Below are 16,230 nucleotides of genomic sequence, written 5' to 3' on the forward strand. Positions count from 1 at the left end.
GTCCGAAGTATGGCAAGCAATGTTCAACAACGGCATGTTATACTTGTTTGTCTTATAAGTAGCATATATCAACAAAATTTGATGAAAGCATTGAGCCAATTGGATCATTTCGGGATGTGCCAAGAAAATACGAACCACTATACCATCCTTTTCTTCCCTTCTCAAAGTGTAGCCGTGTAATTCCGCTAACCAATCCGACTGTTGCATGACCGTTCTACCATCCCATTCAGTCCTTTTGATCGTAGCTAGGGCCGACTTAATTGTAGACAAAGAAGACAAGTTGTCGGGGTCGTCCGCCTTTATTTTACTTAAGATCGCACTCGCTTTTTGGATCCGCATAGACCTCACCGTCTGCATTTGATGTGGTTTTAACTTGGCAACCATTACATGTCCAATTAAATCCAACGGATCATCATGGTTGTGACAACCGTTATCAACTTTATACATTTTATACTCTTTATCTTTAATACCATCGGGCTTATAGAAGACAATCTTAAATGGGCATCCTATCTTCTTGGCATTGCTTCAGTATTTCCTATTCGTCTTCCGTACGTACTTACTATTCTTTCCCTCGTGACTCTTTCGCGTCCCACCTCGCTCACAAATCATTTCAAATCGAGTGTCACTAACATGATTATTTTGAACTACCACGCACATGTTATCTTTTGCCTTGTTCATAAGCCATTCCTTTGCCTCCTTCTTACTTCCAAATGTCTAAACGTGCATAAAACAAAACAAATCTAATAAGCATAACTATTTAACATATAAATTTTGAAAAAAAAAATAGTAATGAGTATACCAAATCGTTTGCATAGTATAGGGAAGTGTCGGGCCTCGAATAGAATCATCAACAAACTCTTCAACGTCCTGCATATGAAAGCAACAAATTATTATACAATAATTGGGGGTTATTAAATAAGTCAAACTGCCGAATATACTATATTCGGAATATTATCGGTTACCCAAAACACCCGATTTATGCAAATGAATGTACACAGTTTACTCAGTGCAAAAAATGATATAATCGGAAGCTAAAATATATAGTAAAACAGCCGAATATAAATAACCGGGAGATAACTTTAATCGATAAACATCCGATTTTCAAGTTTTCGGCAGTCAAATAATGTTAAACTATTACCGATTGTAAAGGATAAGAATACTGAGTTTTGAAATTTTTTGAGGAATTCGTTTTTGGTGCCATTCGGGGGTAAATAACTCTACATAACTACCGAATGTAGATTTTTTTGGAAAACCAGTTTGGGGTTTTTCTCATACTCGGCAGTAAACTACTATCTTGGAACTACCGAATATACATATTTGGTACTCTGTGTGTTATATTCGTAAGTTTATTCGAGAAATTATCTACCGAATCTGGGTAGTTCATGGCATTCAATGCATGCAATAATCGGTTTTTCTTGTTTACAAAAGCACACAAACGCATGCAAATCGAGGATTTGAGTTTATTAACACAATACCTGTGTTTTACATGCATCGTTAGCTTCAATATCAGGCGATTCTCCATTTTCTTCCATGAAAGGGTCATCTAGGTTTTCCTCTCCACAAAAGTTTGGATCATTCAACATATGCCCCAAATCGTCTTCGCCATGATTCTCACCTTCTTCTTCATATCCATCCATTTTTGTAGTGATAAAATGGGTTTTCCCTTTTTTCCTTCACCTTCTTCTCTATAACTCTAACAACTCAAAAATGAAAAAGAAATGGAAAAAATGAAACATAAATCATTCTAACACTGCACCGACTACAATCGGAAGTCTGGGTAATATTTTGGCTTCCGATTTCAATCGGAGGATAAAAATGTTATCATATCCTCCGAATATATAAGGGTAATTTTTCCATTACGAATTACGCGAGATAAGGGCTGGCTACATTTTCCCTTTGTGAGACCTTTTTTGTTTTATTGTTGGCCCCTAAATTCTTTTGAGTGGTCCCTAAAAACGCGTTGTTTTTTATAAGATCATTCACCCCTTTTAGACCGCTCATTCATTCACAGCTAATGTGACAGGCAACATATGTGTAGGAATGAGAAGTTTCAGTTCTTATACACATCATCATGAATAATATCCCTGAACTACATTTTTTTTTTGTTTTTGGTCGTTAAGATGTGAAATCCATTCTCAGCCGTCAGAACTTAAACAAACAATATATGTCTTTGGACTCATCAACAAAGACTCAACAATTCTCTTCCTGTTAGTAATGACATGACTTTCACTATCCTTGAAATATGAACTGTACACACATAATGAAAAACCAGAGATTAATTTTTGACCTGGTCTCTGACATAGTGAAAATCAACGCTCAAACTCTTCATTCCCTGATTTGTAGAACGAACTCGTAATATGGTAATTCATTCAGGAAGTTTATTTGAAGAATGAACTCGTAACATTGGCAGTTCATTCCAGCAGTTCCTTTTGTAGCATGATAGTATTTGGTAGTTAATTCTAGCAGTTCATTTTGTAGGATAAAGTCGTAGTATTTTGCAGTACTCATTATAGCAGTTCATTTTATAAAATGAACTCGTAATATTGGTAGTTCACTCCAATGGTTCATTTTGTAGAAGGCTTTCGTGTGATAGTTCATGGTGTACCTTCTATGAAGAAAAAACCAAAAACTATAAGCCTTATTGTTCGGTTTGCAATGACAACAAGCTTTGATCAAATACTTTTTGCATAGTGTACCATTACTTCTATTGGACGTGTATATGTAAACTATAGTCCACCAAAAGCTGCGCCGTCAACACACACCTACGGTTAACCAATAAGAACAAGTATTCGGGGGTCAAGCAGTTGAGTCTGTATAAAGTCCGAGTCCTTTGTTTACTTCCTGTTGTCTTCAACCTATATTATCTGAGTCTTCCTGTATTATCTCTGAATCAGTATAAAAAATTTGTATATCGAGTCTTATAAATTGAATAAGAAAACAAAGAGTCTACACAGTTGTGTAAACTTACCAGTATATCTAGATTCTTAGTTTTAAGATGGTATCCTTGTAGATCCTAGGAACCCTAAATTTATCCCTTCCGCTTCATCTCTGATACACAATCCTTTTATCTAGATTCTTAATCATCATCATCCCTGTTTTATCACAATGCCTGAAACAAATCAATCCACGTCTCCTTCCCCAACTCATCACTCCGAATCATCCAATAACTCTAGGATTCTTGACCCTTATGTCATACATCCTTCTGACAATCCTGCAACAGTTCTCTTTTCTCCTTTAATGCAAGGAGATAATTATGGCGCCTGGGTTAGAGGAATAACCAAATCTTTGAATGCTAAGGGAAAATTAGGTTTTTTCGATGGTTCCTTACCACCTCCGGATGATGATCTCACACATCGCTGCTGGAAACGATGCGATGACTTAGTGGGAAGTTGGCTTCTGAATTCTTTCCACCCAGACATTCGTGCAAGTTGCTTATATGCAGCTTCTTCACATGCAATATGGAAAGACTTGCAGGTAAGGTTCTGTATCTCAAACGCTCCAATTTTGTTTCGTTTGAAGTCTTCCATAGCATCAATCAGGCAAGAGTCAATGCCGGTGTCCCTTTACTATACCAAAATTAAAACTTTATGGGACCAATATGTTTCACTTGTAACTTCCACTGGAGCCTGTATATGTGGTGCTGGGAAACAAATGATAGAACGCCTCGAGAGAGATCGAGCAATGGAATTCTTGCAGGGCTTGCATGACATGTTTTCTAATTTGCGAAGTCAAATTCTCACAATGGAACTCTTTCCAACGGCTTTACGCATTTTCAATCTTGTGCAACAAGAGGAGGAGCAACAACATATTACAGCCTCCCCACTGCCAGTAGTTGATTTAGCTTCCCTTAATACTTCTCGACACCTTTCATCGTCATCTCGTCCTCCAGCTAGCCACAACAAGCGTCCTCAGCCTCACTGTGACTATTGTAACAGACACAGACATGTTAGAGAAAAGCGCTACCGCCTCCATGGTTTCCCAACTCCAAACAACACTATGTCAGTTGTTGCTGCTGCTACAACAATGCCGAGTGAAGCTCAGGACATTCAACCGGCGATTCCAGGTCTTTCCGCTGATCAGTATGCACGTCTGCTGACTTTAATCAATCCCCTTGAACCTGCACAGCTGGAACCACGTGAAAATTTTGCTGGTACAATTCTTACTACCTCTTTTATTACTCCATGGTTTATTGACAGTGGTGCTACGCACCACATCTGCAATTCTTTGCAATTTTTTACTTCGTATTCTCATGTTAAGTCATTGATTCAAATGCAATTACCAGATGGTTCTTTTTCTGTGGTAAAGCATATTGGCGAAGTCGTTTTCTTGCCCACTCTGAAACTGTAGAATGTGCATCACATTCCTAATTTCAAATTTAATCTTATTTCAGTCAGTCAGTTAACTCGCCAATCAAATTGTATTGCTTATTTTTTTTGATAATATTTGTTTCTTTCAGGACCGTGTCACGAGTCAAGTGATTGGTCAGGCTAATTTTCACTCCGGCTTGTATCACCTTCAAGTCCGTCCGCAAATGCCAGAGACGCACATAGCCTTATGTAATAAAGTGTCTTTAGATGTTTGGCATTGCCGACTAGGACATTCTAGTTTAGATCGTTTCAAATTATTATGTGGTACTTTCGATTACGTTAATTCCAGTTCATCTACATTTTGTGATGTTTGCCCTCTTGCAAAACAGAGTCGATTATCATTCAATAAAAATAAAATTTCCTCTACACGTTGCTTTGAATTAATACATTGTGATATCTGGTGTCCATTCTCGACTCCCTCTACCACAGGTGCTCGATATTTTTTGACCATAGTTGATGATTTTTCTCGGTGTACCTGGATTTATCTTATGAATGCAAAAAGTGAAACTTTTAAGTTCCTCAAATTTTTTACTTCTTTCGTTGCAACACAGTATTCACACAATATTTTTTGTGTTTCCACGAATAATTCTGTTCTCTATTTGCCAATATTGTAGCGAGTGCAATCTGATAATGGGACTGAATTCTTATCTCGTGACATACAAGTTTGGTTTGCTGACAAAGGTATCCACCATCAACGTAGTTATGTCTCTACGTCTCAACAAAATGGAGTAGTAGAGCGTAAGCATCGTGATTTACTTAACGTAGCTAGAGCTTTACGTTTTCAAGAACATCTGCCCATTACTTATTGGGGAGAATATATTTTAACTGCAACTTACTTAATTAATAAGATGCCAACTCCGATTCTTTCTCATAAAACTCCCCATGAAATTTTATTTGGAAAATCACCTAACTATCGTCATTTGCGAGTATTTGGTTGTTTATGTTTTGCTCGCAATGCTAATATATCTTCCAAATTTGATCCCAGGGCAATTCCTGGTGTATTCCTTGGTTATCCTTTTAATCACAAAGGCTATATTATTTTAAAACTTGAAACAAAAACTACTTTTATTTCAAGAGATGTTGTTTTTCATGAGCATTGTTTCCCATTTAAAGATGTTAATGTCACTAACAAGGATTTCTTATTTTCCCCTCCACAGGAAGAGGCATATTATGATGATAGTACAACTTTGTCACCTGTCTTACAGCCTCTTATTCCTGTGTCAAACTCTCATCCAAAGACTGTACCTGTTCAGTCTATTTCCATACCTGAAAATACTTTGTCTGCAAGTGACTCTTCACCTTCCAATGCCGAGCAATCATCACCGGAAATATATCCTGCTGCTGTTACTCTACCACTAATGTCGGCAACCTGACCTGATGCTAATCTTCCACTAATACCGGCAGTTGCACCTGACATTTCTCAGTCTTCCAATGACCAACTTGTTAGGAGATCTTCTCGGCAAAGTCATCCTCCACCTTACCTGAAGGATTATATTTGCATAGTAACACAAAGTAAGTCCAATTCTCCTTATCCTCTCACCAATTATATTTCTTTCGATAAGTTCACTCCACAACATCGTGCGTTTCTTTCTTCCGTTATCACTAATGACGAACCTCGCAATTTTACGGAAGTTATTAAAATACCTGAATGGCGTGATGCCATCGTACAAGAACATTCCGCTTTGCAAGCCAATGATACCTTCACTACCACTACTCTACCTCCTGGGAAAACAACCATTAGTTGTAAGTGGGTATTTAAAATAAAATATAGACCGGATGACACGATCGAGCGTCGTAAGGCACGTCTTGTTGCCAAAGTCTATACTCAACAGGAAGGAATAGATTATCATGATACATTTCCCCCTATTGCGAAAATAGTATCTATACGTGTTCTCCTATCTGTTGCTTCCATTAATAATTGGACTTTACATCAATTAGATGTTAATAATGCTTTTTTACAAGGCGATCTCAATGAAGAAATCTACATGAAACTTACTCCAGGTTTTCAGAAAAAGGTGAAACTCGTGTCTACAAGCTTAACAAATCCTCATACGGCCTAAAGCAAGCTTCTCGACAATGGTTTGAAAAATTTTCTTCCGCTTTACCTAATGAGGGATTTGTTCAATCTCGTGCTGATTATTATCTTTTTATTTTTCATTCTGGTAATACATCTATTTATGTTTTAGTCTATGTTGATGACATTGTTATTACAGGTAACAATGAATCGGCAATTCAGGATCTCAAACATAAACTTGAAACCAAGTTTTCTCTCAAGAATCTTGGTCGCTTACAGTATTTCTTGGGTATTGAAGTTTCTCGATCTCCCAAAGGTATTTTTCTATGTCAACGCAAATATATTCTTGACATTGTCCGTGATTCTGGACTTCTAGGTGCTAAGGTTGCTCCTTCTCCTATGGAACAACATCTTAAGATTCTCCCAAATTCAGGTGATTCTCTTCGTGATCCTAGCATTTATCGACGCTTAATAGGTCGCATACTTTATCTTCAGGTAACACGACCTGACATTACCTACTCGGTCAATTATTTAAGTCAATTTATGCAGCAACCATGTTCTGATCACTTGGATGCTGCACACCGGGTAGTTCGTTATCTTAAAGGAACTGTTAGTCATGGCATTTTCCTTTCTGCAACTAGCTCTCTATCTCTTGATGGTTATACTGATTCTGATTGGGCGGGTTGTCCCACTACTCGACGTTCCACTACAGGATATTTCACAATGCTGGGAAATAGTCCTATCTCTTGGAAATCTAAGAAACAACCCACAATCTCTTTATCTTCTGCTGAAGCAAAATATCGTGCTCTCGCCAAATTAACTTCTGAACTTCAGCGGTTACATTATTTATTCACTGATCTTCGTGTTGCTATTCCAAAGCCTATTCGAGTTTATTGCGATAACCAGGCTGCTATTCACATCTCAGAAAATCCTGTTTTTCACGAAAGAACTACACATATCGAAATTGATTGTTATTTCGTTTGTGAAAATATTTTATCGGGTCTAATTAAACCAACTCACATTCCTTCCACAGAACAACTAGCCGATATCTTCACCAAACCACTAGGAGTGGATCATTTTCGACGTCTTACAAGCAAGTTGGGCGTTCGACCTCATTCGTCCACCGCTCCAACTTGAGGGGGGGTATTGGACGTGTATATGTAAACTATAGTCCACCAACAGCTGCGCCGTCAACACACACCCACGGTTAACCAATAAGAGAAAGTATTCCGGGGTCAAGCAGCTGAGTCTGTATAAATTCCGAGTCCTTTGTTTACTTCCTGATGTATTCAACCTATATTATCTGAGTCTTCCTGTATTATCTCTGAATCATTATAACAAATCTGTATATCGAGTCTCATAAATTGAATGAGAAAACAAAGAGTTTACACAGTTGTGTAAACTTACCAGTATATCTAGATTCTTAGTTTTAAGAACTTTTTTTTTTCGAAGCCTGCTTTCATGAGCCCTATGCTAATAAACTTACATACCATATGTACACACCATAAGTGTTAGATTTTACTATGCAAGGCTCTTGTTTACGAAGTTAGTTTGAGGCCTTCCACTAAAAAACAGAAGAAAAAAAAAGAAAAATAGATTCTTTTGAAGTAAAACCAAAAACCCTTTATCCAACTATTTCGTTAATTGCTAATTTGCTCCTCACTTATTAGTTAATTCTGTCGATTAATTGATGTTTAATCTTGTTAATTATGAAATTAACTAATATCTAATACATAATGTTTTTTTTCCTTGTAAGAGACATCGGACAAGATTCATGAACGTTGAGGGGAGAATAGTTCATAAATTGAGCAACCGGATTTCCTGGTCAGCTTGGAGCCTCCTTTTATTGCTTGTTTTAGATTCTGTTAGTGTGGTTTAGTCTAGTTTTATGGAGTTTTTGTTTTTGGTTAGTTTAGTTTATGGTGTTGGTCTAAACTTTGAGTTTGTTTGTGGAGGGCGCGATTGGAGTATTAGAATTAATTGGGGATATAAATTACTTCTCCCAACCAATAGTGTTTGTTAAGGGATGTTTTTTGGGGTGAAAATACGAAACAACCTTTTAAAACAATAAAAGTTAAATCAAACATAAAAAATACCCTACTCCTTTTCAAATTCGAAACATTTCTCACTCTCTTTCAAATTCCCTTCTTCTTCTTTGCGGGCTCCTCACTTTAAATTTTTTATTTTTTTACAATCGGTAGGGATGAAGACCATGCCGGTAGTGATGAATACCATGTCGGTACTGAGTGCCGGCATGATTATTTAGGATGAAGACCATGTCGATACTGAGTTCCGGCATGGTTATTCAGGATGAAGACCATGCCGATACTGAGTTCCGGCATGGTTATTCAAGATGAAAACCATGCCGATACTTGCTATTTCAGGCAAATTTTTTATGTATGTTTTTGTCCTCAAACCGGCATGGTTCATTTGGGAACCGACCATGCCGGCACCACTACCGGCATGCTCGATAATACCTTTACCATGACGGCACTGAGTTTTTCAGGCGTAACAATGGCGGATTCAATGAAAAAAATCAAATTTCAGTACATTAATACCTATACATCGGTAATTGGAGTACTTGTATGTTCAGCTTGTTTACTTTCCTGGGTTGGTTCTTTACCTAAAGCTTCATGATCATAAATATCTTGATTTAATGTTGTTGCATCAACAAATTCAACGTTAATGATTTATACTAATCATCATCAAAGGAACCTATTAACTTAACGAATTATAATTAATCATTAAACATGATTAGTGAGGGGCCGATTAGGAATTAGTTAAAATACATGGATAGGGGTGACCTTGTTTTACTATTTAAATCTCGTTTTTGTCTTTTTTCTCTATCTCCAATTAGTTTTAGTATCTCCCAATCGCGCGTTCTTTTTTGTGTTTTTCGCTTTTGCTTTATTTGTTGGATTTTTTTTGTTGTATTTTTGTTGATCATTTATTTTTGCTTTATTAATTTGTTAAGAAAAAAGAAAAAAATTAGACGATAAATGTGAGATACGGAAGAAGCTTGTGTGGGTTTGTTTTCTGTTTTTCTTTGATTATCAAAAAAAAAAAAAAGGGAAATCTTAAAGGCTTCACAAAAAAAGCGGAATTGATGGGAGTACTAGTACAATCTTCAGAAAAATGATGATAATTTAGGTCCTTAACATTTAACCTTACATGGTCTTAGAACAGAAAAAGAAAGTGAAGAAGAAAAAAAAGTTCGTTAACAAACAATGAGTAATAATTCGCGTGTATCAGAAAGTTATCGAACGAGCTTTGATGAGATGACAGAACAAATTCCAGCCAATAGTTTCAAATCTGTATTCCTCCTGATCAATCGTGAACGTACTGAAATCTGTTTCATCATCCTAGTTGAATTCAAGCTATGCTCGCAACGGTCTGCGGACTGAGCAGCAACAGCCGCGTACTGTTCAAGCTCATAAGTATCTGAATCCAAGTCGATAAGGGCTGTATCAAGTGCGTTCTTTGCCTTTTTGTAAGCAAGGCTACATTGTTTCAGACCAAAGATACCCTGAGGCCCATTGAATCGTTGATATTGAAGTTCTTTAATGAAGGATAGTGTGTTCGTAGCGTTGGTGAATGCTAAGCCAAAGGAGATATAAGCGAGCGCAACCATATTAGCGTCTGGAGCACGAGGATCTGTGTATATGGCATCGACACAGAACTTAGGATTTGAGGTTTGATTGCAGATGGAATCCACTCTCTCGTTCGATTGTTCTCCTGCAGTGCTATTAAACAGAGAGATTATAATGATCAGAGGAAGCACGAAAACAAAACTATGATTGCAATTACCCATTGGGAAGGAGTACTCTTAAGATTTTTTTTTTTTTTCGGAAGCACTCTTAAGATTTCTGAGTCTTATATTGTTGTTGTTGGCCTTTTTATAAGCACATCCACCCCCATTTTAGCCCGCTTATATTTAGCTAATGAGACTGGAAACGTATGTGTAGGAATGACAAGTTTTAGTTTTTATTGTTTGTCGTCGTTATTGGAATTATGATGTGAAATCCATTGGAAGCCGTCAGAACCTAAAGAAACAATGCCTTCGGAAGAAAACTTATAAACAAACACTTTACAACCCTGTTCATGTTAGTAATGACCTGACTTTCACTATCTTTAGAATATGAACAGTACATGCATAATGAACAACCAGAGATTTATTTTTGACCTACTCCCTGACAGCGAAAATCAACGCTCAAACTCTTCATTCTGATGTGCATGATCTTAGATGCCCAATGCAGAGAACCAACATTGTTACAGCTCAACCTAGGAGTTGTAGAGAGAAGGAAATGTAAGTCCTTGAGCAATCAACACACCCAAAATAGTTCAGCAACAGCAATACAGTAAAACATCCACATATCAATGCAGTTGGGGATTTAGAAATTTATTAATATATAAAGGTAATTAATTTACGGGACATATAGCAAAAAATTGTACGTACACCTGAAATAATCTATGCCGTAACGCGAAGATATGAGAAGGAATAATTTTTGCTTATAATAATTTTAATAATTACTGCAAACTATGATAAGACTTAAACTACAAGTGCAGAACAGTCTCCCAATGAAAGAAAGTTTGATTCATAATAAACCCTTTAAAAAATATTTTTCTCAACCAACTGTAGAATAAAATTCTGTTTAATGATCAAGCAAAGCTCATCCACATCCATAGAACTTCTACCAAAATCCATTCAACTCCTCTCTTTCAAAATATGCCACAAGATTACATAAATTAGGTTGTTCCAAATATCCTTCTTTCTCCCGGTCATCTTCACCGCAAACCAAGCTTTAAAATGATTCATGACATTGTCAGACACACTCCATTTTGGATATTATATATCCAAATAATTATAAATTCAGATATACTTGCAATTGATTAAAATAATAGTGTTTGATAAAAATTCAGGAAAATTGTTTTATTTTTCCCTTAAATAATAATCTTTTGTTAGATCATTATTCGATCATTATCCCAAAGATTGATAATCTTTGAACTAGTTTGTGTTGTATTCAGACCATTCTGCTGAATATTCATCTGATGAGCAATAAAGGTAATTACATTTTTCCAGAAATTTTTTCTCGATTGCTAGCACTATCATCATGTGTTCGTTATCCATATGTACTGGTGATTCCTCCGATATTATTTCATGTCGCTTCCATTGTATGTTTCTGCACAACTTCAATCCATTCTCTCATTTTCTTCATGAATCACTAATAGTTCCGCATACAGATGATGCATGAAGCATGGGTTTTCCTTTATTTTCCTCCTCAAAGGAACATAATCGTCTCAATTCCTTACGATATTCTTCAGCAGTCTTGATAAGTTGTGTTATCTGCTTGTCAGCTTTAGACTTAGACCTCCCCAACGGATGTCCAGGTCTAAATTCTGGCAGTAGAATCATTCATTTCGTGCCATCTCGGCTCACGGATTCAAGAGTTTGTATGCTTCATTGTTCACCGCATAATCTGGGCCGTGTACCCGTTGTCAACGTGGTTTCATATTTGACTTTTCCTGACTTCCTTCCGTCATCCAAAACATCTGGTTTGTCTGAGTTTCCGAACTACCACTGGGATCAATTGGTTTTTCCTTAGCTGAGATACACATTAAACGGTAATAGTCACTGTAATAAACCACAAAAATACTATACAAAAAGGATTTTTTTTTGTTGAAAACTTATTCTCTTCAAATTGCATCATCAGAAATAAAATTACCTTAAAAAAATTAAGAACATCAAAAACAAAAAATAAAGAAAACCCATATTGGAATTTTTAGAAAGCGATAGATGAGAAAACTAACCTGATATAGTCTCTGCACAACGACGAAAACATAAAACCCCAAATTGGTTCGAGGTTATGTGTAGATTTCTAGATAAAAGTTATAAATCAAAAAAATCTAGGATGGCCCATGGAGTTACAGTATTGATAATTGGGAAATGGTAAATTAGGGTTTTCCTTTTGATGTCTGAGTGAGATAATTAAAGATTTCGAGTCTTTTTTGTGTGTGATTTAATCTCGTGTAGCTTCCATTAATGAGTTTTTGTTTAAGGTGGGAGAAGATAATTTTGAGAAGAGAATGAGAATCGTTTTGTAGGATTATGAGTGCTTTTCTTTTTCCTATTTTTTTTCGGGAGATAACTAAAAGCGTTTTATCAGAAGATCTGAAAATTCTGGGTGCATTAACTAATTCCCGGGCCTTTTAGTGGGAAATTTTGCTTTCACAAATACTTCATTTTAAGGGGTGATTTAGTTTCAACAAAAAATTTAAGGGAGACTTGGCGCATGATCAATGTAGTCAATTTCCAGATTTTGGTCTATCTCGGTCGGGACCGAGACAGTGGAACAACGTTATATGAGGGATATTCTCGGAGAAAAATCTCGAAGTTACCATTAAAACTTCGTTTCCGAATTTTATACCTATAATATGTATATCAAACATTATTCATATATTTTTCACTCATAATTAATAGTGTATAAATATAATGAAATACCACCAATTTTTATCAAAAAAAAACAAGTCTCTTTTTAAAAATATTAGAAAACCCAATATCCATACAAATTTCAAAACCATTAGCCGAGGTTTCCGGCCGAGTTTACTAACATTTAACCAAAATTTCCGGCCAATTCCGACCAAATTCGGTCTCAGAAAAATTAGAAATTTCGTTATGTTAAATGTCAAAACCGGAATTTTCGGCGAAATTTCTCTTACGATCGTGTGGAGTAAAAGTCAAAAACTAAATGCCAAATCGCTTATCTTTACTGCATTGTTGTTCAGCAGGTTACTTGCAACTACAACTAATACTACCTTCGACGGAAATTGACAACACAAACATTTTTCGTTTAATGAGTCTAATCAATAGTTGGGACACAAGAGCCTGCTTTAGTGAGCCCTATGGTAATAAACATACAGCATGTACTGAACTCGCCATGATTATCAGGTTTTGGTACAGGCCAAGTCTCTCGTTTATCAAACGCTTGTAAACCCATTTCGTCAATAGGTTTGGGAGCCAGCTGGGCTGAATGGACAACTGCCAAGGGTAGTACTACAGCCAGTAGAATTGGGGGTGCGCAATGGATGGTTGGATGCCGATTAGGTGTCACCGGCATTCATGGAGATTTTACTTCTCATGAATCATGAAATGTGGTCCCCCGCTGCTTGGAATTTGTGATTTGCTCACAGCAGAACAACAATTATGGCTGCCGTTTTACCTCATACAGTCCTCTCATTCCAAGAACAGAAAAATAAAGAGAAAAGAAAAACAAAACAAAATTCATTAACAAAACATTAAGTAATAATTCGATATATTCGAAGGTTACATAACAAGCATTGATGAGATGACAGAACAAATTCCAGCCAGTAGTTTCAAGTCTGTATTCCGCCTAGTCAATTCTGAATGTAATGATGAAGATATCATCATAGTTGCATTCAGGATATGCTCGCAATGGACTGCGGACTGAGCAGAAACAGCCGCGTACTCTCCAAGCTCAAAAGTATCCGAGTCCAAGTCGGCGAGGGCTGCGTCAAGTGCATTCTCTGCCTTTTCGTAATCAAGGCTACATTGTTTCAGACCGTCCTCTTGTGTTACACCTTGAGACCTATTGGTTTGATCATGATGATCAGTAATGAAGGACAGGGTGTTTGTAGCGTTGCTGCTTGCTAAGCGAAAACAGATATAAGCGAGCGCAACTATATTAGCCTCTGAAGCACTAGGATCCGTGTATATGGCATCGATGCAGAACTTAGGATTTGGGGTTTGATTGCAGACTGAATCCACTCGGTCGTTCGATTGTTCTCCTGCAGTGCTATTAAACAGAGAGATTATAATGATAAGAGGAAGCACGAAAACAAAATTGTGACTGCAATTAGCCATTTGGAAGGAGTACTCTTTAAGAATTTTTATTATTTTTTTTATCTTTGTTTCTTAAGAATTTTTTTTGTTTTCTTGAAGCACTCAAAGAGTTCCGAATCTTATACTGACATTTACCCATTTTAGACCGCTCATTGGCACAGCTAATTTGATTGGCAACTTATGCGTAGGAATGAGAAGTTTCAGTTTTTATACACATCATCATCATGAATAATATCCATGAACTATATTTTTTGTTTGTTTGTCGTCGTTATTGAATTAAGATGTGAAATCTATTCTCAGCCGTCAGAACCTAAACAACAATATATATCTTTGGAAGAAAACTCATCAACTCTCTTCACGTTAGTAATGGCACGACAACTCTCTCAGAGCCGGGTTTTTTGTGGCCTAAAGCAATTTTTTCTTTTGTGGCCTCCTATTAATCAAAATAAACTATACAAAACAATGGAATGATCACGTATATACAAGCAATACAGAGAACCATATCATGTGGGGTATGATGCCAAAGTATAAAGGAGAAAAACAGACCATGGACTTTCACTTGTGAATATTATTCATTAATATGGAGTACCTGAACAACTTGTATATATCAAGTTATGTAACAAATTTAGCATACAAACTCAATCCAGACAGAGATAATATGATGGGCAACACAATTAAACTTGTGAGGAAAAGGAAGAACACATTTAAGACAACTCCATTTACCAAACAAAATCAACTCCATCATACAATTTTTCTCATAAAGATTTAAGCTTGTAGCATATACCTGCTAAGATCAGGATGATTCAACAAATGGATTAACACTGCCACAAACTCGATCGTTTCTAGGAGCAAATCGATTATACTTGTCCAAAAGTCAATTCTCTTTGTACATTCTTAGTAGCAAACTCATTAATAATATAATTGCTTATTCAATGGACAACATAGCTAACCCATTTAATCTTTCCTGTGACATGTTGGATCGGAGGTAATTTTTGATCAACTTTAACTTAGAAAACGCTCTTTCTGCAGATGCAACGGTAACCGGTATAGTTAACAAGATCCTGAAAGCTATCCACACATTTGGATAAGAAGAAGGGCCATCCATAGTCTTAAGAAAATTCAGCACATCTTTGGGGTTTTTCATAGAAGTTGGAATGATACATGTCAGCATATTCAATTCCAAAAACAAATCCATTACATCGATATCCTTTGAAGAGCCATGTTGCAGATATCCTTCAAGCTTTATACATGATTCTTTTAAGCATTCATCATCAATAGAGTGTATCTTATCCATATCAAATAAGAATCCAAAGTTCTCTTGGTAGATTTCAAATTGTTTAAACCTAGTACTTATTGAAGAAATAGCTTGATTAAATATTTATAAGAAATAGTCAACTCTAAAATATTCTTTAGGTGGTAGACGTACCTCGTTACTCGCACTTTCGCCAAATGGATACTTTTTATAAATGAAACGCTTCTCTTAGAAAACTGGTTGAATGCCCATTTTAGCAGTTTGGGAGGAGTACACTCTTAAGGAATGATAACGTGACTGGCAACATATGTGTTTCAGTTTTTAAACAGAGAGATTAATTACCTCCGATCAACGAACAAGAGGAGTACACTCTTAAGGAATGATAATGTGACTGCCCATTTTAGCAATTTAGGAGGAGTACACTCTTAGCCATTTTAGCCCGCTTATTCATTCACAGCTAATGTGACTGGCAACATATGTGTAGGAATGATAAGTTTCAGTGACCGCCCATTTTAGCCATTTGGGAGGAGTACACTCTTAGCCATTTTAGCCCGCTCATTCATTCATAGCTAATGTGACTGGAAACATATGTGTAGGAATGATAAGTTTCAGTTTTTATACACATCATCATGAATAATATCCATGAACTACATTTTTTTTTTTTGTCGTCGATATTGGAATTGAATCCTGATTTAGGGAGGGAAAGAATACAGATGACTCATCATGGTTATGAGATAGC

At 36.5% G+C, this 16,230-nt stretch overlaps 1 protein-coding gene across 1 annotated transcript; it reads right to left on the bottom strand.

The window, feature by feature from the left end:
- Positions 1-9,637: 9,637 nt before the first annotated feature.
- LOC113329794 (cell wall / vacuolar inhibitor of fructosidase 2-like) lies at positions 9,638-14,260 on the bottom strand. Its single transcript, XM_026576622.1, has 2 exons — positions 13,707-14,260; positions 9,638-10,124 (listed from the first exon to the last, which is right to left on the bottom strand). The coding sequence occupies exons 1-2, from the start codon at positions 14,258-14,260 to the stop codon at positions 9,638-9,640; spliced, it is 1,041 nt and encodes a 346-aa protein (XP_026432407.1).
- Between the last annotated feature and the right edge of the window lie 1,970 nt (positions 14,261-16,230).

Source organism: Papaver somniferum, unplaced genomic scaffold, assembly GCF_003573695.1.
Source record: "Papaver somniferum cultivar HN1 unplaced genomic scaffold, ASM357369v1 unplaced-scaffold_117, whole genome shotgun sequence".
Taxonomy (NCBI): domain Eukaryota; kingdom Viridiplantae; phylum Streptophyta; class Magnoliopsida; order Ranunculales; family Papaveraceae; genus Papaver; species Papaver somniferum.

Coding starts and splice junctions, on each gene's coding strand:
- LOC113329794 (XM_026576622.1), bottom strand. CDS start 14,260: ATGGCTAATTGCAGTCACAATTTTGTTTTCGTGCTTCCTCTTATCATT. Junction 10,125..13,706: donor ATCTCATCAATGCTTGTTAT/GTAACCTTCGAA, acceptor TCTGTTTAATAG/CACTGCAGGAGAACAATCGA.